This window comes from Desmodus rotundus, chromosome 11, assembly GCF_022682495.2.
Source record: "Desmodus rotundus isolate HL8 chromosome 11, HLdesRot8A.1, whole genome shotgun sequence".
Taxonomy (NCBI): domain Eukaryota; kingdom Metazoa; phylum Chordata; class Mammalia; order Chiroptera; family Phyllostomidae; genus Desmodus; species Desmodus rotundus.
In genome coordinates, this window is record NC_071397.1 from 29,012,852 (window position 1) to 29,038,975 (window position 26,124).

The 26,124-nt window shown below is 38.1% G+C and overlaps 1 protein-coding gene across 1 annotated transcript in view; it reads right to left on the reverse strand.

Moving 5' to 3' along the window:
* Positions 1-19,888, reverse strand: part of LMBRD1 (LMBR1 domain containing 1) — a 108,973-nt gene extending 89,085 nt beyond the window's left edge. The window contains exons 1-3 of the mRNA XM_024576616.4: positions 19,614-19,888; positions 13,136-13,312; positions 5,232-5,292 (exon numbers count right to left, since the gene is read on the reverse strand). Coding sequence (XP_024432384.1) covers positions 5,232-5,292; positions 13,136-13,312; positions 19,614-19,688 — 313 coding nt within the window. The 5' untranslated portion in view covers positions 19,689-19,888. The remainder of the gene's footprint in view (positions 1-5,231; positions 5,293-13,135; positions 13,313-19,613) is intronic.
* Between the last annotated feature and the right edge of the window lie 6,236 nt (positions 19,889-26,124).

Here is a 26,124-nt window from a genome sequence, read left to right on the forward strand (position 1 = left end):
AGCAGATTTGTCAGCCCATTGATCTTAGACTCCCCAGCCTCCAGAACTGAGAGATACTAAGACAATAGGGAGAAGTGGTCAGATTCAGGATAAATTTTGAAAATCAAACACAAGAAAATGTCCTGCCATACTTGATACAAAATGTGAATTAATAGACTCCTGATGACTCCCAAGGTTTTTGGCCTGAGCAACTTCGTCCTTCTAGTTGCTATTCACTGAAACAAGTAAAATGTACACAGTGTAACAGATTGAGGGTCAGTTGTTTTAGAAATGTTGAATTTGAAATGTCTTTTATTCTTGGTAGAAGCTGTGAAATTGACAACTGGACACAGGAATATGATATTCAAGAGAAGTCTACACAAAGATTTGAATCTGGGAGTTTGGCACATAGATAGTATTTAGAATCAAGCAAAAATATAATATCACCAAGGGATTAACTGAGATATCTCTATCTCAGATAGCTCCAAGGGTTGGATCCTAGGGCATATAAACATTAACAAGGTCAGGAAGAAGAGAAGAATCAGCAAAGACACTCAAAAAGCACAACCAGGAATGTAATAAAGAAAATCAAGGGCATCTGCCTCTCTCTCCTGGAGTGTTAAGGAAGGTTTATGATATTCATCTGACAAATTAGTAGTTTGTTTAGAGATAGAATGTACAAATCATACTTAGTTCCAAGTTCAAGAGAGCACTTGTTTTCTTAATAGTTCCCCCTGGAAAAAGATTCTTAGGTCACTAAATCTCAAGGAGTCATTACCTAGAGAATCTCTTGAGCAAATCTAAGCAGAAACCACTTAGAAAACTCCCCCTGTGGTTAAGAACATTCTTGTAAAAAGGGAGGATGGGTGCAAAAGTTACTAAGATGATCACTCAGTAAGTCATATAGTGTTTAGGTATATACCTGAAACTAATATAATAATATATATCAACTGTAACTGAAAAATAAAAGATGATTTATAAAAAAGGGGGGGAGGGGGATAGAGAAAGCAGGATAGGGACACAACTGTTACCTCATCAAAAAGAACTTTACAGACCTGAATCAGAAAACAAGTCCTGAAATGGTACCAATCTCTCTATCCTGTCTAACAAAACAATGAAATATATTAAAGATGTTTACAAGACAATAAAGCCTCAAAAAGATGTAAATTTAAGGAGATGCCAGATTAATTCCTTCAATATTTTAATTTTCCCATATCATTGCACTGAAAAGATTTATTCCTCTTGCTCTCTTAGCTGATTTGAATTAAGACACAGCATATAGCACCTATTTAGCACTATCCACATATCTCACACTCTCGATACACTATGAAGGAGGTACTACTCTACTGCCATTTCACAGGTGAAGAAGTCACAGAGAAGTTAAATGACTTCAAGGTCCCATAGTACTCCTCTCAAATTAAAGAGGCTGTAAACCTTAAATTCAATAAAGACTTCAGGTACAGTTTTTGAGCAATTAGCCAATAGGGAGTGAGGAGAAACTTAGGTGCTGAAAAGCTCTGGAATAAAAATAAATATTCATACACTTTGACACATAATAATCTGGGACTGTTTGAATAAGTGTGCCCATACAATGGAAAACAATGCAACAGAGTTTTTTACTATACAAGATCCTCATAGCAGCAGTATTTGAAATGGCCAAAAAGTAAATAACCTAACTGATCATCAGTATTTGAGTGGATAAACAAACTATGCTGTTAGTACAATGGACTATTATACAGCAATGAGAGTCAACATAGTACTTTTACCTGCAACAATACCAATGATTGTCAGATATAATGCTGTGTGCTAATTAAGCCAAACAGAAAACAATACATATTATATAATTCAACTTATATCTACACAAGAAGATAGTAGTCCTAGAACTGGTGTCAGAGTAGAAAACATGTCTGAGAGGCAGTGAGAGGACAACTACAAAAGAGCTAAACACAATAGCCTTGAATAGTTCCCACTTCAAGGGAATGGTGGTTCGGGCCCTCCCTATTTCTATAACCCCTGCATTCAAGCAAAATCAAAACAGAAGTTAGGAAAAAATACTAGGTAAAAAAATATTCACTTAACAGCAATGAAAAGAAAGTAGTGAAAGAATTAAAACTAAAAATTTGAAGGTTTAAGAAAACATTAGAATAAGGTAAACATTTGTAATAAATTACAATAAGTAAAAGGTAAGAATCTAAAGGTTAAAATAATTTTGAAACAAAAATAGAACTCAGATAAAAGGTTAAATACATAGAAGAAAAAAGATTATACATTAAGAGGCTCAAGTACTTATACATTAAGAGGCTAAGTACTTATAAGTTCCTATACTTATCAAAACAGAACCGAGATGCCCTGGCCAGGTGGCTGGAGCACTGGTGGGAGCGTTGCCTCACACACCAAAAGGTTCAGGGTTCAATCCTAGGTTGGGACGCATACAAGAGGCAACCAATGAATGTTTCTCTCTCACAATGACATTTCTTTTTTTCTGCCCCACCACCCCCAAGCATGTCCCTGGGTGAGAACAAAAAAGTCAGAGAAAAGTAGTTCTTTAAAAGAAAATATCAGAGAAGTTTGAAGACATAGATAAAAAGTAAATACAAATATTCAAAATGAAAAAAGGAGTCCTTAATGTTTCTGTGGTAGGCGAAGCATCCTCAAATAAGGGAGTCTCCTTCTGAGAATAGGGTCCCCATGAGTATAAGGCAAAGAGACAGAAACAAAAGACTTTACCCTCTCTTCCAACACAAACTTAGGAAACTACCTCCTTTGGAGGCAGCTTCAGTAAACTGAGGACTGCTAACCAATCAACAGCTGGGGAGTATTCAGTTGGTAGAAGCAGCTGTTTGCCTGACTTTTGCAAATTTTCCAGGAAAAAAATCACACAAGTTCCATTAATGTAACAGAAGTTTCTCAAAAATATAGTTTCCACACCTTAGAATTAACAGAGATCATTTCAGGGTATCACAACATGAAAATTATTTTCATAATAGTAATATGTTTGCCTTTTCCTAGCAGCTGTTGTATTCTTCACCACCAAGCACTCACCAGCGGGAAGCACTTTTATTCAGAAGTCTCTTTGAAGCAGTAGTAACTCTGTTAGATGTCCACCCCTGAATACACGACTTTTTAATATTCTGTGTGAAGGGAAGTACACATAAAGTATACTTGTGAGAAGCACTTGTGCTGTTTCAGTGTGAGTTACACTAGTCACTTCTTCCCAAAGGATACCCTCTTTATTTGAAAAAAGAACTGACAGACAAGTTATCCAGACTTGAAGGCAGACTTGTTAGGCAAACTTTCCAACAAATGAATAAAGTGAGCCTGTCACTTCAAAGAAATTAGTGAGAGTAGTTTTTGCAAATGATAAAACCTGAGCTTTCAAGAGAAATTTAGAATGTTTGAAAACTTGAATCCACCACCTTGAGCTTTACATCTTTCAAATACAGAAACACTTTAAAAAAAAAAAAAAACAGCAGGGATATTAACAAAATGCAAGAGTAAATCAGGATCTCTCTGGATGTAGCATTAGTACTATTTAAAAGGTCCCTAGATAATTTTTGAAACTGCCCTGGGGCTCAGCGCTGCTAAGCATTCCCATAGGTAACATCCCCAGACCTATTTATTAGAACACAATTCATTAAATGACAAGCAGCTCCAGCTTAGGAAATAATATCCACTTTAGACTATGCCACTCACTAATAAGGTGATCTTTTGGGGGGAGGAAGTTATAGGGGACTAAATGGTAATGGAAAATATATGTAATAAAAATTAAAAAATTATAAGGTGATCTTTGACATCTCGAAATATCATTGAATTAAACCTGCTTCCTTTGATTCCAGGGTCATCAAGAAATCTTCTATTCATAATTTGGCTTTCATGCAAATTTCTTCCCTGGATCAGCATCTCAACTATCCTATCCCAAGGTACTTAGATTTCCCACTACAACTCTCATTCTGCAGAGAATCAAACCCATATCCCTAAGTCATCTACTGTTTACACTGATTAACTTAGCTCCCATGCATTTAAAATGATACTAGGGACACAATATCCTTAGGAGGATTGAGGAAAACACTGCCTAAAATCATTTCCTTTAGGCTTAATTCTCTCCATGAAACCAACAGAAAAGGCTGCATGAATTAAAGGCTGCAGTTTACAAGTCTTTGTAACCTTGGTTATAGTAGATTAATCCAGTAGCCTCTGGGTTCAATAAAATATGCTTTATGAACCTAGAGTGCACCAAGATAAAAGTTGGCTTATCTTGTCACGTGTTCTACCGCATAAGTATAATGTCACATGGGATACAGGCCCCATCCCCGAAATTTGTTTCTGAAGATGCAACTTATATCCTTCCAAAAGATTTGTACTGAAAACCTAACGTTTCATTTAAAATAACACCATTTTATAAGTTTTAACATAATAACTCAAATTTAAGTTTTATAGTATGTATTTATTGTATTCACCAGAAATACAAATTCTATAGTAAAATACCATAAAAACATTTCTAAAATCTGTATCAAAAGGAAAGAATTTCATGGGATCTATAGATTTTACATCAAGAGAAAAGGCAAAAGTTACAGGCAAAGCAGCTAAATTAAAATCCAGTAAAACCTTTAAAAAATTATCCCATCAGTAGAAACTTCTGCAGCTGTATTTTAAGTTTCTAATTTAGTGTTCTACTAAAATCTTATTCAAAATCTTGATTTAGTGCTTAAAAAATAAAACAAGCATCCCTTTTCCTAACTCATCACTTAAACATTTTTTTAAAGTTCAAGTCTTATGTTTACTCAAAGAAAAAGTTTTGGAAATATTGGGGTGGTTATTATAAAGTTTTTATAATGCAACATTAGGGAACAAAGAGGGAGGAATTGAGGGAGAGAAGGACCATTCCACAATAATCCCCTGGATTAAACTGGCTACCTACTGAACAGTACAGTTGATGCTACGAATTCTTCAGAGAGAATACTCTACTAGTGCCAATATTTTTAAAAATTGCTAGGAAACTGGGACTCTGTAAATCGAGAGTACAAGTGGGAAATTGGCAATGGTAACAAAGGAAGAGATCTGAGATTTAAAGTAACTTGACTGAACCTCCACAGTGAAGTGCTACAAGTGACCCTGATAAGGCAAAGTAGGTAAAGGAAGTTTCAGGATTATGAGAATGTATGCTACATTATCAAAATTAAAAGTTTATATGTAGCTTTATTCTACATTTTGGTTAGCAGCCCAGACAGGAAATGAAACTGAAAGATACTTACTATAGTAACCATATAATACAGTGTCCTCAATCTGCCTGCTGACATTAGCATTAGCCCAGTCCTAGGACAAAAAGGGAATAGAAATATTAACAAAGCATACATTTTTTTAACAATTATAATTAAGTTTTAGTATCACTGAATATCACTTATAAATGTATCAACTCAAACATGTATGGTCTGTGCCTTCAAGAAGTAACAAGCAAGTAAATGCTGAGATAAAGTAACATAGTTCTAGGGAAACAAATATAAACAGGAAGCACCTCAGACTGAAGATCAGGGATGGCATCCCAAAATAACCCCAAACTGAGACCTGAAGGAAGAGAGGTCATTCTCAGGGACAAAGAAAAAAAATACTAGGAAGGAGGGAAGGAAGAGGAGAACATACATGGAGAGTTTGAAAAAACTGCAAAAAGCTAAACACAGATTCACCAGAGCTTTTGAAAAGGTTAAGAGAAAGCAGGAAGAGTGAACGAGGAGGGGAAGGACAAAGGTTTAAAGGACAAGTGAATCATGCTAAGTACTTTGGGCTTTGTCCTAAAGGTATGGAAAAATTGTGATGAATTTTTATGCAGAGTGACAAATGTGATTTGTATTTTAGAAAGAAGATATTTGAGCATAATATATATTTTTTAAATACCTAAAAGAATAGTCAATCTAAGCTTCTTTAAATTCATTCCATACAAGTGTTTTTTAAATTAGTAACTTAAATTTAGTAATTTAACTTAGAAAATTCATTCAAATTAATCTTTTCAAATAAAAAATATGTACATGAGTGAATCTGGATTGAGGTATGCATGTCTTTTTTGTTGAATATCCTAAATTTTATGCGTACGAATAATTGAACCTGGAGAGTCTAAGTGACTGGTCACTGCTATTAGGTAGCAAGGCTCAAATTAGTATATGCAGGTCCATTTTTTTCTTTATACTTTAAGAGGTGAAGTCAGTATCAACATCCTCCTACAAGGACTCTTAAGGAAGGGTATCCACATTTAATTCTCCTAAAATAATTTAGGCTTCTTTCTTTCTTTCTTTCTTTCTTTCTTTCTTTCTTTCTTTCTTTCTTTCTTTTTCTTTTTTGTTATTTAACCTATGAATACTTCAACAAAGAACATCTGTGAATTTCTTACTGATAAACACCTAAAAAACCAAAAATGTAGAAAATCCAAATTTAGCACCAGAAATGCAGAACCTTGACACACAATGCACAACAAAAAATAGTACCTTTCCAATAGCAATTGAGACTGTAAGACAACTGCCTGGGGGAAACAGTGAAATGTATTACTGTCCATTCACAACATGAGCTAACATATAAACACTGAAAACAATGAAATCTGTAGAAACTGGCATAGATGGACAACCATGAAGTTAGTGTGAGTGGAGGAAAACAGAAAAAGTTGCAACCAATAGTTTTAACACATACAGTATTTGTCTAAAAGATGTATGAAAGAAACACCCATATACAGAAAAATGGAAAATGTAAGTAGTGCTCATCACGTAGGAATGGAAAAGTACTAGAGAGAATTCTATCCAATGATTTGAAACTTTTTCATCCATGATTCAAGTATCTAAATGAATATGAACATAAACAAAGTTAACAGCTGTGTTTCCTTAGAGACTGTTTATATATCAAAAGAGATTTTAAAAGATTTCTGAAACCTGAAGATTTTTTGAAACAGGATAATTACATGTATCCCTATGCAAACTCCCTACCAATTTCCAAGACAACCCCATGAGGTATTAATGTACCCACAGAGAATCTGTTAAAAGTTAAACTTTGAAATTGAGCAAGACCCTAACCTCAGAAAAAAAATTAAATGTAGAGAGATTGAGTGTAATTTAAAGCCAAAAATTCATTGAAATTTAGTATCTTTTACCCTGCAATGCTCTTTTGTTTATACAAATCTTGTGCCAATAAGAGAGTATTACTGTTACTATTTTAAAGCTAAAAATATGTGTAAAGTATACAACATCACTCAAGAACTTTTAGTGTATTTGACTTTTATACACTGTCTTGCCTCCAAGGTATCTGATGTACTTACTGTCAAAAGCGCTTAGTTTATGAAACCTCCCTCCTACATTTTGAGAACCACTATACCCTTGATACTTTTATAAACTACTGCCTCCCAGAGTAGAGACCAAAAGGAACTTCAGAGTCATTTAAGACCCAAAGGAATGTAGACAATCAAGAACTAATGCTAAATAGAGAATATTAAAGGACATTCCAAAATAAAGAAAAAGGGTATAAATTCCACAGAAAAAAAGATGTAATGGGTCACATATATAAAACTCCCTTTCCCATTCTTCAGGTGATGTTCTGAAACACTTAGCTCAACTCAAAACTAGTGTACATTTGACTCTCCTCAATTTTACCTGATAACCTCACTTCAGACATATTCACACTCAGGAGTGATGTTGTCTGTACCCCCAGGAACATTTGGCAAGGCCTGGAGACATGGGGTTGTGGGGGTCAGTATGCTACCGGCTTGTAGTGGATAGAAGCAAGAATCTGCTAAACACTTAGAACGCACAGGACAGTCCCCCACAACAAAGAGTTAACCAGCACAAAGTGTCAACGGTTGAAAAACACTGACTTAGAGATATCTAAAATAATTCGAAGAGAAAAAAGCTCACTCACTACCAAACCTAAAACCTACAATCCACCTATATCCAAATGTTAGCTCTTCCTTCTGCTAGGCGTCCATACTATTTAGAGCCAACCCTTTCACTGTGAGACACCTTTGCCTTCTCAAGGACACTCCACCTGCAATAATAACTTCTCTCTGCTCTCAAAAAATTTCTCCAACTCTACTGAATGCTTAAGTTTACAAATTCTAGTAATTTCCATTAAACAAAGAGGTCCCCACTCAACTACCACAAATAAAAACACTGACTGACCCAATTCTCCACTCCTCTAGGACACAAAACTCATCAAAAAATTATCAGCATTGCCTTTCACTACTTCCTCACTCCCTGGCCACATTTAACCCACTCCAACCTGACAACCCCACTGCCTCCCTGAAATTACTTTTCATGCTCTTTCATTACCTCTGACCAAAGCCAACAGCCACTTTTCTACCTCTTGCTTCACTTGTCAACACTTTTTGAAAAAGCTATCATTCTCTCATCATTCGAAAAAGCAATCAGGAGGGAAACACAATCTCCTCCTGATTGTCACATGCCTCCTTCTTCTGTTTATCTTCCTAATTGTTAGACTACAGCCTTTCCCCTTCAGCTGGCCTGTACGTAATGAGCACTCTAATCCAGGGTCCAGTACCTTCTCTGAGTGCTCCGTCTCCCCAGTTACTAGTCAGTCCATGGCTCTAAATAACACCCATATGCTGATGACTTCCAAATACTTCTCTCCAACCCTAAAGTCTCCCTGAAGCTTCAACTCCCAACTTGCCACCTCCACTTGAATGTAAGTAACAGGAACTTTGAAGGTAACTTACACTAAATACAACTCTTTTAATATATTCCCTCAGCTGCCCATGCGCATGTATGGGCTATTATTCCTCCTGGCTTCCCTATTTATTTCATTTTACTTTTTTTATTTTTATTTTTTATTTTTTAATCTTCACCCAAGGATATGTTTATTGATTTTAGGGAGAGAGGAAGGGGAAGAGAGAAAGAAACACTGACGTTAAGCGAGAAACACTGATCGGTTGGTTGCCTCCTGCCCGTGCTCTGAGCAAGGCTCAAAACTGCAACCTTAGTATGTGTCCTAACCGGGGATGGAACCTGCAGGATAGGTGTGTGCCCTGACTGGGAATCGAACCCACAGCCTTTTGGTGTTTGGGGCGATGCTCCAGCCAACTGAGCCACCCAGCTAGGGCCTTATTTCTTTACGGAGTACCAAAACCTAGCATCAATGCTTCGATTTTATTTTTCCTCCCTCCATATCTCATCCATCAGCAAATCCAAACAGTTCTATCTCCAAAATATATACCAATTTTAATCATTTTTCTCTACTAGCACCACTCGAATCCAATATACCTTCATCTTTTTTTTTACCCTCTTTAATTTCACACTGCAGTTAGAAGAAAACCTAAACTCATTACATGACTTAAAAGTTCTAAACAGTCTGGTCCCCACCTTCCTATTGATCTCAGCTAGTACCAAAGCACAACCCCAAACACCATACTTTAGTCAAACAGGCCAACCGCATCCCTGCCAAAAAGGCTCTACATCTGCTGATGCTTTCTCCCTAAAGGCATTCCCTCTGGCTCTTCACCTGCCTGGCATCTCCTCACTCAGGTTTCCAGTAACCTCAGCAGTCTGGCCTACCTCAGCAATTTGGCCTTCAATCCTATCCAAATTACCCGCAACTAATTACACTCTCGCATCAGTCTATTATATCTCCTCACAGAATTTAGCACTATGAGGTTAGCTTGTTTTGCAGTTTGCTCTTGGTCCGGTTTTACAGACAGTAAGCTCCATGAGAGCAGCAGTCTCATTTGTTTCCATTGTTACTTTCCAATACTCACATTTATCAGGTACATAGTATGTGCTTAATAAACATTAAGTGACTGAATACATTTAGATGCAATGAAAAGTAGAAAGTGCCCAGGACACAACTACCGCCATGTGAGAGGAGGACTGAAGCACTAGGAAAGGGTGCAATCGCCTCACTGACTAACAGGTCACGAAGAGATTAATCATTAGAGCAAGAGAGTAAGATCAAACATTTTCGCTATAAAAACATTAAATGTTTTGATGCCATATTTTAACTGCTAATTTTAATTGTACACATTGTATAAAATAAAGAATATTTGCCCTGACCAGTGTGGCTCAGTTCGCTGGGCATCATCTCGCAAAGCGAAAGGTCACTGCTTCGATTCCCAGTCAGGTGTGGTTCCGTTGGGGCACATGTGACAGGCAACCAATTGATGTTTCTCTCTCACACTGATGTCTCTTTCCCTCTCTTTCTCCCTCCCTCCCCCTTTTTTTAAAAACAAATAAATAAAATCTTTTAAAAAAATACAATAAAGAATATTTGTTCACAATACGAACGATTTCTGATTTCCTTTGTTTAGTGTACTTTGTGTATATCACTACCCACAGTTATTGGCCAACTATTCAAGACACTGTACTAAGATACTTCTAGAAGACTAGAGACTTCTAGTCTTTAAATTTGGTTTTTTTCTATGAAGTTAATTACTTCACTCACACACACACACAGAAAAACTAGAAACAAAAAAAATTATTTGGCTGAAATTATTCAGAGTGCCATGTGTTGAAAAAAGTCAAGGGAAACAACTCAAACATCATTACAAGGCAGCCCTGCCAAAAGGAGGAAAGACAGCAAGGAAGGCAGATACCTAAGACAAAACAGAGAATTCTGTGGACTGCCTACTGATAGAAAATCCTGGGCACCTTCTCAGTTCCTCAGCCAAACGTCAGCTATCACTGACATCTGGGTTTTCCAAACAATTATCCTTTATAAGCAAGTCCATAATCAATTTGGAGGCTTCAATATTTGAGGTGCAAATGGAGAAAGAGAATACATCCATCCATTTAGGGACAAAGGCATGCACACTGTAAACATTAGAATGCAGTATAATGCACCATGAAAAACAACGTCACACACATTTACCCTAACTAAGAACGGTCAGATACATTAAAGCCACTGTGGCATACTGTTTCTCTAAACTTACAATTGTGGCATAAAGACTGAAGGACTAGTTCTTAAATACTTGCACTTGTGTTTCACTAAGCATCTCACATGAATTCATCAATAACCTTTTAGAGAAAATACATTCTACAGACTATCGAGAAAAAGTTATTGAAAAGCCCCTTCAGTTCTACCTCTGAGAGTTAGCATAGGCCAGCTTCAAATAAAAATCTGGGAATTTCACTAACACCCCCTCAAAAAAAAAAAAAAAAAAGGATGTTTTAAAATATCAAAAGTATTGGGGCGAAAGGCTGAGACATTATCTAAGCTCTGAGTTGGCTAAAAACAAACTAAGTAGTAAATGACAACTAGTAAATGAAAAGTAGAAAAACAAGAGAACATACAATGCTGAATAAATAATACCTTAATAATGAAAGAAAAAGGGTTTAAAGTGGAGAAAAAACATTAACATGGAATTTTTCCCTTCTAAGTATTGCGGCCACATTTCTCTCTTCTTTTTATCCTTACCCAAGGACATTTTTTCATTGCTTTTAGAGAGAAAGAAAAGGAGAGAGGAAGAGAGAAAAAGAAACATTGATGAGAGAGGGAATCATCAACTGGCTGCCACCCATACCCCTGCCCAGACAGCAAATCTCAGGCGTGTGCCCTGACTAGGAACCAAACCCACAACCCTTCAGTTATGGGATGCTCCAACCAACTAAGCCACACCAGCCAGGGCATTGGTGCCACATTTAGACTTAAAAAATATAAAACACCTGGGTGGTGTAGCTCAGGGGACTGAGCGCAGGTTGCGAACCAAAGGGTCGCTTGGTTCGATTCCCAGTCAGGGCACATGGCTGGGTTGTGGACCAAGTCCCCAGTGGGGGCCACCGGAGAGGCAACCACACATTGATGTTTCTCTCCCTCTCTTCCTCCCTCCCTTCCCCTCTCTCTAAAAATAAATAAAGTCTTAAAAAAACATAAAAAAATATATAAAATAAAAACTTTGACTACAGTTATGCATTTTCTTCTTAGGGGACATTTAATAAAACAAGTGCTCTAAGTTTTTATACGTAATACTTTTGCTTCTTTAAGTAGGCGAATTCTTACTCAAATAATAATTATACAAGGGACAAAACTAAGCTGTAGATACAGATAAAGATCCTAGTGAGCCAAGAGCTCTAGAGCCAGACCACAGAGCTTCAAATCCTTGCTGCAGCACTTAAAGCTGTAGATAGGTTGCGTCACCTCTCAAACCTTGGTTTCTTGCCCATAAAAACATGAATAACACTCTCCACCTCATAGGGTTGCTTGGGAGAGTAAAGGCAGCTAATATATGTCCATTTAGAACAGGATCTGACACATCGTAAATATTCAACAGATATTAGTTCGTACAGTATTTGGCACATACTAAGTGCTCAATTAAATACTTGCTAAATGAAGACCTACAGAAAATAACTGTAGTTTTCACAAAAATCAGAATATATCTAAACCTAACCACATAACAGTTTCAAATTATTTAAGCCCAGTTGGCTGAATTCAGGAACTTATTCTGGAACCATGCTTTATTGAGATAATTGAAATAATATTTCATTTAAATATTTAAGTACCTACATGTGTGTTAGACACTGGACATAGAAAAATAAGTAAGACACAGTTCCTGCCTCATAGAACCTTATACTAGTAAGAAACTTAAAGTAATTTACATAACTAAAAGGGGAAGTAAGAAATCTTCCCGTCCAAAACCCCCTTCATTTAAAAATGAGAACCCCCTCTGCCAAAAAAGGAGAACTTAAAGTACAGAAAAGTTAACTGACTTGGCCAAGACACATGCCACACAGTTAAGAGCAAAGACTAAAACTCAGGTTTGGCATCCCCAGCCTAGAGGTCTTCTCACTATACCACACTGACTCAAAGTAGTCAATATGAAGTAAGGATGATGATGCTGATATGCCACTAACAAAAGCCCTTCTAAATTATTCATTTAGTGCATTAATGCAAACCAAGTCAAATAATCTTCAAGCTATGAGAGGCACCAAAATAAAACCTCCTACAATTAATAAATTTTCAGGTTAACAAAAGGCATTCTTCACATTTGAAGGCTCTCAAATTATTAGCTCTAGTCACGCGATAGTCTGTTTCTAGCCTTCCATTTCAGTTGTCACATTCGCAGCCCCACGCCGCATCTCCATTCCACTGACTCCCAGAGACAGCAAGAAAGCACAATGTGCACTATACTGCTATACGTAAACACTTCATTGCTGAGAATAAGAAAGGAATAAATTGGAATTACCTTAAATGTACCATTTTGATTTTTCATGTAGGAGACCAAAAATATATCCACTGGTAGGAGTGCTGATGTGATAAGTGCAATTGCCAGAGAAAAAATTGCTGTTATGGTGGAGACAACTTCACTTTCCCGATGACTTTGGTATTTACGAACATATATCCAGCAGAATGCCAAAATAGCCTGAAATAGAACAAAAAGAAATGCTTTGTTATTGCCCTGTGTATTCTCTAAAGCTGATTTTAGCATGTGTTTGAAAGTTCCCAATGTGTGAGAAAGATGTATGAAAAAGGTCCACTACCCCTTATAAACATAAGACTGATAATTTTCAAAGCCTATCTCATGAATGCAGTACAACCCCACTTATGTGCAAACACACACACACAAAAACAAGTAAAAGTTAACAATAACAGTGCTCAGTTGCATATATCCTCACAGAACACGGTGTAACAATTAACAGTTTTACACAATGTCATAGTTATAACTAGCTTTGAATATTTTGTCCCTATAGAGCTCTCCAATCTCAAGGGGATATAAAACGGAAGCATCATAGACTATAACTTGAATTGATATTAACTTCTGCCCCATTATGGCAGTAGCATTCAGCCAAAGACTAACTGCCAATAATCGCTATGCAACTGACACATTCTACTATAATTCAAATTTTAAAGGCCATTAAACAAAAAAAAAAAAAGTGCTCACTGAAAATAGATACATGTGCAATGCAAGGAACTTCCCAGTGGAAAAAAAAAAACATTCAGAGAGGTGCTCTTAATGCCTTTCTACTAATTAACAGAGTATAGGACTTCAGTCTCCTGATTCTCTAACCTCACGTAACATCAGAATCACCTGGAATACTGATTAAAAGCACAGACTGCTGGGCTTTACTCCCAGATTTTCAGATTCAAGACGTCCGAAGTAGGGCCAGAAAATCTACATTTGTAGCAACTTCCCAGGTGAGGCTGCTGCTGGTCCAGGGGTTACATTTTGAGAACCTCTGCTCTACTCGACGATAGGAGATTGCAGATAGATACTGAATCAGTGATTCTCAACCTTGGCTGCGTGTTAGAACTACCTGGGCGCTTTTTAAATACCTTTATGCCCTTGCTCCAGAACAATTCAATCAGAACGTGAGGCTCCTCCAGATTCTAAATGCTCAAGCATTCCAATCTGAGCCAAACTTGAAAATCTCTCTTCTCAACAAGGTCTAAATAAGACAAGACCAATGAGGTCTCAATAAGAACTCTGGAACAACGTCATTATTTTATCCTTTCACTCCTTTCAACAGATTCAACTGTTACTTCCTTTCTGCGTATCCCAGTTATCCACCTAACTAGTTTCACAGCTTCCAAATTCTCCTACCCCTAGTTAAGATGTAACACTTCCATCAAGGGAAAAATCCCCTCTTCAATCTCCTTCTCTTGACAACCACTACCTGTTACCTGTCCCTATCGCTTCTGCTTTTTCTACAATGTCATAATGCACTACATAGTATGTCATTTTTTGAGTCTGGCTTCTCCCACTAAGCATTATGCATGTAAACTCCTAATATATTACTAACATTTCAGTTGGTGTCAGAACAGCAGGAAAAAATAGAGAAGGGAGTATAGACTTTAGAACCTGGATACTGAAGGGAAAAAAAAAATACCTAGGTTTAACTTTTGTTTTAACTATTTACTAACTTCTTTAGGAGGGATTATTTTTTGTAAAATGTTAATATTTTAATAGTTTGTTTTTAAATACATTCACACGTTTAAAACATTTCTCAAGTTGTTTTGTTTTTGTTTTTGTCTTTTTTTAAGTCATAGAAGCTAGGCCTCATCTTTCTATCCTTAGCAGCACCTAACACAAAATAGTCAATAAATTTTTGGTTGGCTTTCAAGCAGATCCACACTTTTACAAAATTTGAAGTGATAGTTATTACTGCAGAGGCAGTCGTTTGCCAACAGCAGCTACATTTCGATTCAAAGAGAAACCCAGACAGAATACTGAATAGTTAAGCCAGAGGTTCCAGAACATTTTGCTCTCAGGATCCATTTACAGTTTTAAAACTGGGAACCCCAAAGAGCGTTTTGTTTATGTGGGGTAGATCTATCAGGAGTTACTACATTATAAAATAAACCAAAATCCTCATCTATAAAATAGGAATAAGAATACTTTCATAGAAAGTTAAAAGAATTAAACGAGATGTAAAGATTTTAGCACAGTGCCTGGCCATAGGAACTGGTTAACAAACAGCAACAATTATTAAGTGTCACATAAAATAACGTCTTAGAGCAGTTCATAAAAGAATCTAACATATAATTTACTAACAATTATAAGGAAAGGTTTAGAGCAGTCTCAGTTCCTCCTAAGACATTCTGATTCAGCTGGCCTGGGCTTTAGGATTTTTTAAAACTCCTAAGGTGGTTTAAATGAGTAGTCAAGGTTGAGAACCACTGGGGCAGAGGTGGGAATGAGAATAGTGTTTGTTACACTAATGAGCACACATCCTGCCTGGGATCTTGTTAAACTGCAAATTCCGATTCAGAAGGACTAGAGTCTTATGTTTTGTATTTCTAACAAGTTCCCAAGTGATGCCCTTACTTTTGAGTAACAAGAGTAAACCTGCTTTACAGAAATGGAGACTCTGTCTTATATCATAATGGAAAATGCAATCTGAAAGGTGGTCTAAGCCAAATTATTGAGGATCTTGGGAAAACGAGGTAGAAGGGTTCAGATTTGATACAGTAAACACAGATAGATTATCAGCTTGGAGGAACCGGATCTAATAACTGCTTACGTGGCGGAAGAAACTGAAGCCCACTCTGTTGCCCAAGATTGCGAAGGTCATCAATCCGAGTGTTCGGACTCTTTAGCGGATGACTGGCAGCAGTTCTCAGTGTTAGGTTCCCAGACCCTGGCAGTTCCAAAACCCCTTCTGAGGATTTGCAATTTGAAAATTATTCTCGTAACAACACTAAAACGTCATTCGCCTTTTCCACTATGTTGATATTTGCACCCATGGTGCACAAGCCAGGGTGGGTAAAATTGCTGGCAAGTTGAGCATGAGTCCAGATAATGGCACCAAACTGTGCCAGTAGTTATTATATTCTTCACCATTACACATAGAAGAAAAAAAAAAGACAACTGAATTTAAGACTGTGCATAACAAAGCAATAAAAATTAACTTTATTAAACTTCAACCCTTAAGTCTTTTTAATATCTGGGGGGGAAAATGTAAAGTATGTATTTAAGTTCTGCTGTGAACCAAGGTGTAATGGCTGTCTCCAGGAAAGGTGGGTACCTCAATACTAATGAGCTGGAAGCCGAGCTTAGCACTCTGCAAGGAACATCATTTTTACTTGAAAACACAATTGACTAACTATGGTTATTCAAACATGGATATTTGGCAGATTTTGTTGAAATGAACAAAGGGAACCTATCACTTCAAGAAAAACAACTCAATATCTTTGTTACCAATGACAAAATTCAAGCTTTCAAATGAAAATTAGAATTTTGGAAAACATAACCAAAACTGAACTTGACTGTTTCGCAATACTTATTTCTGGGATTTCTTCTGAAAAGATCAGTGGTGACATTAATGAATGTGGAGTTTTGATACTTTTGGGTTAGCCAAAAAGTCCATTTAGTTTTTTCCATAAAAATAAGACACATTTTTCATGTCCAACAATAGCTTTACTGATTGGGATATTTTTAGTACGTCAGCTGTCTCCCACTATTGGCTTCTAGCGGGCAGAGGCCAGGGGTGCTGCTAAACATCTTCCAATGCATAAGACAGCCCCACAGCAAAGAATTATTTGGCCAAAATGTCAATAGTACCAAGAAACTTCGCAAACCACACTTGACCCATTCAATCAGTCACAGCACCTTCTCCATACACTGCACAAATCTTTTTTTTTGCATTTCAGTTGCGTTTTTACCTTTCTTGAAATAATAAAGCATAATAAGCAAAAAATGTTGCATATTTTCTTCCATCTTCAATATTAAAATGGCTGCACAAAAATTCACCAATTTTTCTAAGTTTTTTAAAAATGTACGCTGATATGAGCTGTCACAATATAATCCAACGAATTGTTTCGAATTAAGTTAAAGACAACTAAGCACTACTAGAGCCATCATATAGGAAGAAAAAACCTTTTGGGCCAACCCAATGTACAATGAAATATACCCATATTGGAACATGTGCATAACTCAGTGAACCAGTGTTTTCTAAGTGACCAAAAGCATCATGTTATAAAACCATGCACAGTGAAAAGTCCCCTCCAATGTACAACATGGACCAATGGATCTTAATGAAACAAAATGAGAAGATCATCAATAGGGTTTCAGATTCCATATTACAACTAACTTTAAAAAGCTTCTATCACTGAGTTTTGGTATTGTATTAAAGAACAACATCCATAATTATCTAAAAAATACTCCTCTGCTTCCAACTACATTTCACTAAAACTGAATTTTTTTCATATAATTCAACTAAAATAACATATCTCAAAAGACTGAATACAAAAGCAGACATGAGAATCCAGCTCCCAGAGAACAGATGTTCTTCATCGCAGCTCAGATAAAGAACAGATGACAGCTAGTGGTGCAGGGTGCAGTTAAGGGGTGGAGGAACTGAGCAAAAACGAAAAAGGACTCATGGACGCGGACAACAGTGTGCTGATTGCTGGGGGGAGGGGAGTATAAGGGGACTAAATAGTAATGGCAAAACATATAATAAAGATTAAAAAAATAAAACAAACAAAGAAGAATCCAGCTTTCTTCCAATGAGCCAAGAACTAAAGAGACTTACAGAAAATTAAACAGTGACCCTTATTACTACTTTTTTTCTACTTCTATATCTAGTTTAAAACTCAATTCCTGTCTCATTTTATTTTGTTCCTGCTGTAAAAATCACCAACTTAAATACCTTCCCATCTTCATCTATCCAAAGTGTACCTCAACTGCACTTTCTTCCAATATTGTCCTCTATTCCTTGAAGTCCTATTTTATAAAATCATACTTTGGTTTCAATACTTAAAATACCTATTTCAAGAATTTTTGTTTTCCCACTTACCCTCAGGTCCTCATAAAGACCACATTTTGTTTTCTTTGCATCTTCCTACAACTTACCGCACACCTGCTACACATCGTGAAATGTTTATTAATTGATAACTGCCAAGATATTCCCACTAGAGTTTAAATACTGGTTACATGCTTGGTTTTCTTCTTAAGCAACTGAATACTGTGGTCTGGAAAAGCTAGTGAACTCTCCAAGTATAGGACTGGATGGGCTTTGGAGATCACAGCCAAGCTTTAGGGTTTCCATTTTCTCCACCAAAAGGAGTAAAGCAAGTTCCGGTGTAAAGGGAGTATTATTTTCTGTAAAAGCAAATGGCAAGAGAAGCCTTATGTTTTCACTTTTTCTTTTTTTTGATAGAGTTTCTGGTAGAGCTGCAACATTTACTAGCAAAACATATTACATAGGATGTAGACACCGTATAGCATCCAACAAGTAAAATTAAACAAGTCATTTTCCAGAAGTTCAAGATTTTTTTTGGTTTAAATTTTGTTTTTATTTGTTTCATAATGAAAAGTGTTTAAAATACCTTGGGACAGAAAGCAACAACAGTAACGAGTGAAGACGATGAGCAAACAGTGGGAATGAGGAAGGGTAGAAAGACAAATTGAACTCCCAAATAAAATGGCCCAAGGGTTTTATACAGGTAGAAAAATAGACACTAGGTCGTCTGGGTCATTAGGGTCTACGTTTTGCACCTGGGATAAGCAGGAATAAGGTGGCTGGGAAAGAAGGCACCTGAGGGTAGTACACATACCCTGATACTGGCAGTAAAAGAGGGCTACAGCTTGCCCCACAGACTTCTACACCTATCAATAGACTGGAAATGAATGTGAAACCTGGAAGTCAGAAGGAACAACACATCACCAAGGCAGAAGCACACAATGGGCTGAGAAAGTTGGAGACTGAATAACCCCAAGAGCAAAGAGAAGCAGAAAGGCCCCCGTTCTGAGTTAAAAACGCTAGCGGCCACAGGCCTGGCAAAGACCAGGCGCCGCTGCCCCACTAGCTTGTGCTCCCATCGTACAGAGTAGCAGAGGCCACTACACCCTTCTCGACCACAAAGGTCTCCTCATTCCCCAAACTCCACCCGCCGCAGGACCCAAGTCTGGGATGTGGGCAAGAGTTTCAAGTAAGGAAACCTGCAATATTAGTCGTCATCAGGAAAATGACAGCACAAGCTGCAGCAAATCAGTGCCGCGTAATCAGCGCAGACCCAGACCCAGGCGCCCAGAGCCATCCCCCTCCCAATACACACACAGACGCACACACAGTCGAAGCTAAAAGCGGGGCGGGGCGAGGAGGGTCTACCGCTCTAGGAGGGGCCAACAGCAGGGCCGGCCCCTCCCCCTCTCCCAGGGCCGGCCCCACCCCCTCTCCCACCATTCTAAACACTGGGAAAACTCCAAGCACCTCCCATACCAGTAATAAGAGGCCGAAAATGCACCAGCCGGTCACCAGCTCCGCCGAAGCCGCGCCGGGATCGCCCGCCGCCATCTTCACTTCCGGCCCAGAAGCTGCTAGCCGAGGGCAAGAGGAAAGGGGAGGGGAAAAGGGGAAAGAGCGCGGGGAGCGCGGCGCCCGCACACCCTAAAGGTTAAAGGGACGGAGTGGGTGGAGCAAGTGGTTGCCAAGGAGACTCAGACCAAGAGCGTCCCCTGGCGATTGGCTGGACTGGAGGCCGAGCGGTGAGCACCGCTCAGGGGCGTGAGCGCTGGGGACGCCGTGACGTCACCGCGCTGGCAGCTTTCGAGGTGATGCAATCCTGTAAGTGAGGATGTTGTCTCAAAGCAACGCAACCGTTTGAAATACTATTTGATTCGGCCTAAGGTGATGGACTGGAAAAGCCAGGAAACGGCACAAAGATTGGACCAGATGTGGCTGGAGATCCAACTTATGTGTTTCCACTTCCTACCAAAAGGAAGTTTGTTTCTAGTGTCCAAAGCAGAATGGTGTGATCAGCAGAACTCCTCTCCAAGTTACAGGAATAGCTGACTCTGAAGGAAAAATTTATCATACCAGCTACCCAATTGACTTTCTATTTTGCTGGCATTGACGCCTGCCCTGAAAAACTGCTTTGCTGGACGTTAAGTCATGATGCGACGTTTTGGCCTTTTTAGAGCTATACATATGTCTGTGAATTTCCATGGTGACTTCATACCCCAAAGGTATTTGAATTTGTAAACATAAAATGAAATTGCAGATTCTTGTAATACTCATATCAAAACAGATGCTTACTGCCGTAGGTCCATAATGAAGCAGAGGAAGTGGTTCCAGGGATGGCACTCCTGGGTGGGTCCTCTAGAGTGTGGGTACATATTTAACCATTGAATTAAACAAACCTAACTGTAATCAAACACAACTTCACAAGTGAATCCCACCATCTCTTTACAATTTATTATGTGTTGATAAGTTATCCCCTGCCTAGGACCTATTTCAGGCTGGAATCCTGTAGTAGGGAAAGAGTGAAATCATCTCCCTGGTACGACAAAACAAGGAGGAAAGAAAAAAAATAGAGAAGACAGCTTTAACATGAATTGGTACCATCATACACTGGGTCTGCAAATGTTTGAACCTGATTCTTCTGTGGAATATTCACTTCTATGGAGACCTCTCTCCTATAGTTGCCTTAAAGTGAATAGAGACATTTATCATTCTTTCACCAGCTGCAGGGCATACTGTGGTACTTACTTCTGTTTCTACCTTTTAAGGTCTCCTGACACTCTCCTACAGGACCACTTGGCTTGAAGAAGAGGTCTAACCTCAAGCCAATTTTCCCCTGTTCCCCCACATGACCTAAATCCCTTCTATCAGAAATGATCATACATAACCTTGCACCAACAACCTTGAGAGCACAGGCCATCTTAATGTAGCTGCATTCTCCTAGTTCTACCATCAAAGCAATCGGCCCTTCTTCAATATCCCTGAGGGAGTCAGCCTGCCCTTCACAGCCGGACATTATTCTTCCTGCCTGAGATGGGCACCAGCGCTCTGTACCTCTCAGTTGCAAGGACTGTATTTAAAATTCTCCAAGTAGCTCCTTTGAGGCCTCCTGTCCTAAGTTAGGGATTAGATGGTAACATCCGACGCCAATCTTACCCCGTAAACACACATCACTCCTTGGGGTTAGAAGTAGGGGTCCACAGACCAGCAACAATTCTCCTGAAAGAAATCTCTCCAGTTTTTCCTCTACTCCAACCCATTTATTGATATTTTATTTGGCTGAAGTGTCCAAGAGTTGTAGAATGAATTCCTCTGATATTGATTTTTAATTTTGCACATAAACAGAATTCATGATTAGGGGTGAGACAAACAATTAAAGACCATAATCTTCTACACACCTTGAATTTTATGTAAAATTGGAACTTTTACTATGACTGAACTGAACTGAACCTTTTTAATATCTGATGTACTCTTTATTTAATTAAGCCCATTTAATAAAGCGGGCTCATCCTTTTGCTGACTCTGAACACCTAAGCTATAGGGTAATATTGGGCAGTTGCTTGATTACCAGATTGAAAAGCCTTACAAACCTGTGTCGCTGATGAAAGTGACTAGTTACAAGGAAAGTGGGACTTCAAATCAGGAAAATTGGAAGAGAGGGAAAAGAGAAAGTGAGGCAACTGGGCCTCACAGATGTGCATATCAGTCATTTTTTCGTTCTCCTACCTAGTCAGGATGTATTATTCACTTATACAACAAACCGGCAAGGACTGAATAACTTCTCCTGAATGATGTTCTTTAATCTAAGAAGCTTCCGATTACAGAGCAAAGTTATTTAAAAATAATAATATTCTTTATTAGTTATTTATGATGATAAAAGGAATACATGCTTATTTATAAAATTTCCAAATATGAATAATTTAGAAACCATAATGGTTCTAATAAGTTGACACAATTCTCCTCACCCTAAGAACCTTAGGAGCCTCAAGGTTTTTTGTGTGCACGTTATAACGTATCTCATGAAGATGTAGAAAACCAATAAATAGTCCTTTCCTGCTCTATTGATGCTATAGACTGAACATTTGTATGTGCCCCCAACCATCGACAGCTTCATATATTAAATCCCAAAGCCTAAGGTACTTGAAGGTAGGATCTTTGGGAGGTGCTTCAGTCATGAGGGTGGAACCCTCATGAGTGGTAGTGCCCTTGTAGAAAACACCCCAAAGAGCTCCCTAACCCTTTATCCCATGTGATTTTACAGTGAGAAGACAGCCAGCTATAAACCAAGAACAGAGCCCTAATCAGGCACCCAATCTGTCAACACCTTGATCTTGGACTCCCTAGCTTCCAGATCTTAGAGAAATAAATTTCTGTTGTTTATAAGTCAAACAGTTTTTGGTATTTTTGTTGTAGCAGCCCAAACAGATTAAGACACCTGGAGTTACTATAGTATGCCCCGCCCCTGCTCAACAACTCATAGGAAGTTACCAAGATTTCTGTGGACTCTGTTCCATTTTAAGTTCAAAGAAGTTACCATATATAGCCCATCACTCCAAAGAGGTTTAGTAAGGAGACGCTGCAGAAAATCTATCAAAACATAGACCCTTTGACTTTATTGAGAGGGCTAGAAGCATTTGGAGGAAAACAATGTTTGTAAGGGAGCAACTATCCTCCCCTCATTCCTCTGTGCCTCACTTTTCAATAGTCCTCCCTAAGGCTATTGGGAAGAGCATACACAAGAGAATCACCCATAAGGTTAGAGGGTGTGGCCTGAATTTTGGGAGAGCTTCAGCATTTTGCTACAAGTGCTGAGGAGGGTGAACTCAACAGAGATCCTGATGCTGAGCCTGCATAAAGAACTGTGCTGAGAAGTTTCTTGGCGCAGAAGGGATCTGGATTAGCTCCTTCCCATCTTCCTCTTCTAGCCCATTAAATTCACCCTGAAAGCTTTGGTGAACCACCCTATCCAGGAGTTTGTGTTCCTGTGCAGGGCTACGGAGAAATGCAACAGCCTCCACTGGAGGAGGCCTTCCTGAGAATTTTCTTGGCCCAGACCAGGAACACAGACAGCAATAACCTACAGAAAGGTCACCTTGACACCCAAACCAGAAAAAGATAAAACAAACAAAAAAAACCCTACATGAACACAGACGCCAAAATTTTCAACAGAGTTCAAGAATCAAGCACGGTCACCTCTCTCACCCCTAACCCCAGTTGCACTCAAGAGGTTACCCTCCATGAGCCTGGGGATGGGAATGGGGATGGGGGTGGGGGGCGGGGGTGTTGAGAAGCATGAGGCCTGAGAAAGGTTTCTCATTTCTCCATGTGAGGTGCTGTTGGAAAACCAAAGGTAGGATTATGATGAAAGAACATATACTCGGAGGTAAATTTTTTAAAAATATTCTTGTGTATGAATTAGTAGGTATATCAAAAAGAAAATTGAAAGTTTTAATTAATTAAGGGAAAAGAGTAGGCTGGAAGAAAAATTTATGTCAATGGGACAAGAGGAGGTAAAGAGAATAAGTAAAGGAAATAGGACATAGAGGCCTAACCAGGGCTAGACGAGAGGGTGAGTCAGATACACATAAGGGTCAGGGCCTAGTGGAGGGGTCAGCAATCTAAAAGAACCCCATAGAAAAGACTTCAGAACCTAGTCGCAGAAAACAGAGTTGAACTAACCACATAAGGGGAACTGGACTAGTTGATAGGGCTTACATCCTGAAATTATATTTAGACCATAGGAAAGTATAGTTATACATTCAAGTTAACTGTGTATACTATACCAGCAGATATTAACATGTTCTTTTAAAAAAGAGCCAATTTTTATACACCATTTTTTCTTATTTTTTACCTGTTGAAATTTTAAAATATTAGACTGTCCATCCAAATGAAACACTTGAAAAACCTCAAAATTTTTCTTTCTGTCACTTTGTCTGTGCTTCTGTTGCTAAGGGATGATCCTCCTTTTGATTGACAAATTCTTTCTTTAGTTATTTTAATTCCTTCAGTCAGGTTACAGTTAAGCCTTGCTGACCTAAAATGCTAGTGACTTTGCACATGTCTATCCTGATCCATTACGAGTTGATTTAGAATTTAGCTCTCGGTTGTGCTCCCTGTTGCACCTACGCTTAATCTTCTGTCAAAGGGAGTTAACAGTGATCCAGGGTAAAAATTACTGTGGGCCACAGAGGTTGGAGCCTGCTTTTTCCTCCTAATACTACATTATCTCCTTTCCCCCCTAATCCTTCCACTGTATCCAACTGAATTGGTCATCACAGCTCTAAGAAATTTCTTCTTTTCTTTGTGAAAGGACCTAAAGTGTGTTTTGCAAGGTAATTGGCACGTATGGTTCAGAGGCCTATTTGGTTCTGCTAAACATTTGCTCATTTGTATATAACACAGTGGGGAGCCTCAGGGTTTTGTACAAGAGCCAATCCATGAAAAATTAAATGCTTATGGTCTACATTTTTGTTTGAAATCAAAATAGCTTTTGGGGGGCCCCAATGTATAAGGTATATTTTAAAACGTAGTTTATCTATTTCATGGTAGAGAAAACTGTGTGTTTTTGATTTGTGGGCACAGCAGCAACTTTCCAATTTCTCATCCTAAAATTCGATTGCATACAGTATCAAAATGTGAATTATGAAATTCACATTTCCATATTTCTACAATTATAAACTCTTAATGGATACTGTTCATGTACTTCTCCTAATGGAACAACATTTCCACATGAACTGGTGATACATATTAGTTTTCTTGAGATTTTTCTTCTGGCTATGAAATAAATGATTTAGTCATAGTCTAGACATTTTAAAAAATCTTTTAAGGCTTTTGGGTGTTTTTCATTGTGTCAATTCCTAAACCTGGTGTTTATGCACTTTTAAAGTATAAAAATTAAATTTGTTTATACAACTCAAACATAAACTAATGTCAATTCAGTTTATGATATGAATAGAAATTAAAATAAAGACTTCTTTTGAATGTATGATAATGAGAAATGATCCATAGCACACTCAATAATTTTAGCAAAGGATGTATTTTTTTGATTTACAGCTTATGTTGTCTTTTTTGTAATACTAGGGTTCCTTTCCTGACTCCAACATTTATTCATTTCCCGCCCCCCAACATTTATTGTTTCTCATAGTGGTGTGCCATTTGTCTCATTTCTGGGCAGTTTCTCAGCTTATACTTGAAATCAAAGTATAGCTTTTAGTGTTCAGTTCCCACATATTAATGAGTTCTTGGCCATAAAGTTTGTAAAAATATTCAGTCTTGCTAGAATTTACGGGGATGAAGTAGTTCAGACATAAATAGCCAGACCTATAGCACAATGTGAAAAAATCTTAAATTGCTCTAAGTTTTTAAGCAATTGATAAGCTAAAAACATCCTTGTTTTCATCTATTGCCAAATATATACTGTGAATTTTTGTGTTGTTTTTTTAATGATATAAAGTAGGGAATTTCAAACATATCAAATTTTGATTTTTAATATTTTAATTTAAAATATGAAATCTAGTCACTGAGGTTTGGAAACAATTCCAGGAGACTGTAACCTTGGGCTAGGGTTTTTGTTTTTTTTTTTCTTTTTTGAATTTTTATGAGTTTATTTGAGTCAAACTGAAGACATATGCCAGGGAGCTAGATCACAAATGCTCCTGGACTAGGTTTCAAAGGTTGAAAAAGAGCTTATCAAGCAGACTAGGGGAAAAGTGAGCAAACATCACTCCATCACAGAAGCAGCATGTATAAAGTCATACAGCATTAGATACTGTTACCAGTAGATACTCTATCTGGAGTGCCTGAGAGTCTCTGCCCATTGGCCAAGGTGACGACAGGGGAAGTTCTTACACTGAGCAGGCTAAAGGATAGCAAGATAATTGGACAGTGGAAAAAGCCTTCCTCCTGCCTTCCAGTATCAGATTGGGGCTGGGACCAGGAAAAGGTGGGTCCACCCAAAGCACTGGAAAGTTGGGAAAGTTGATTGGAATTT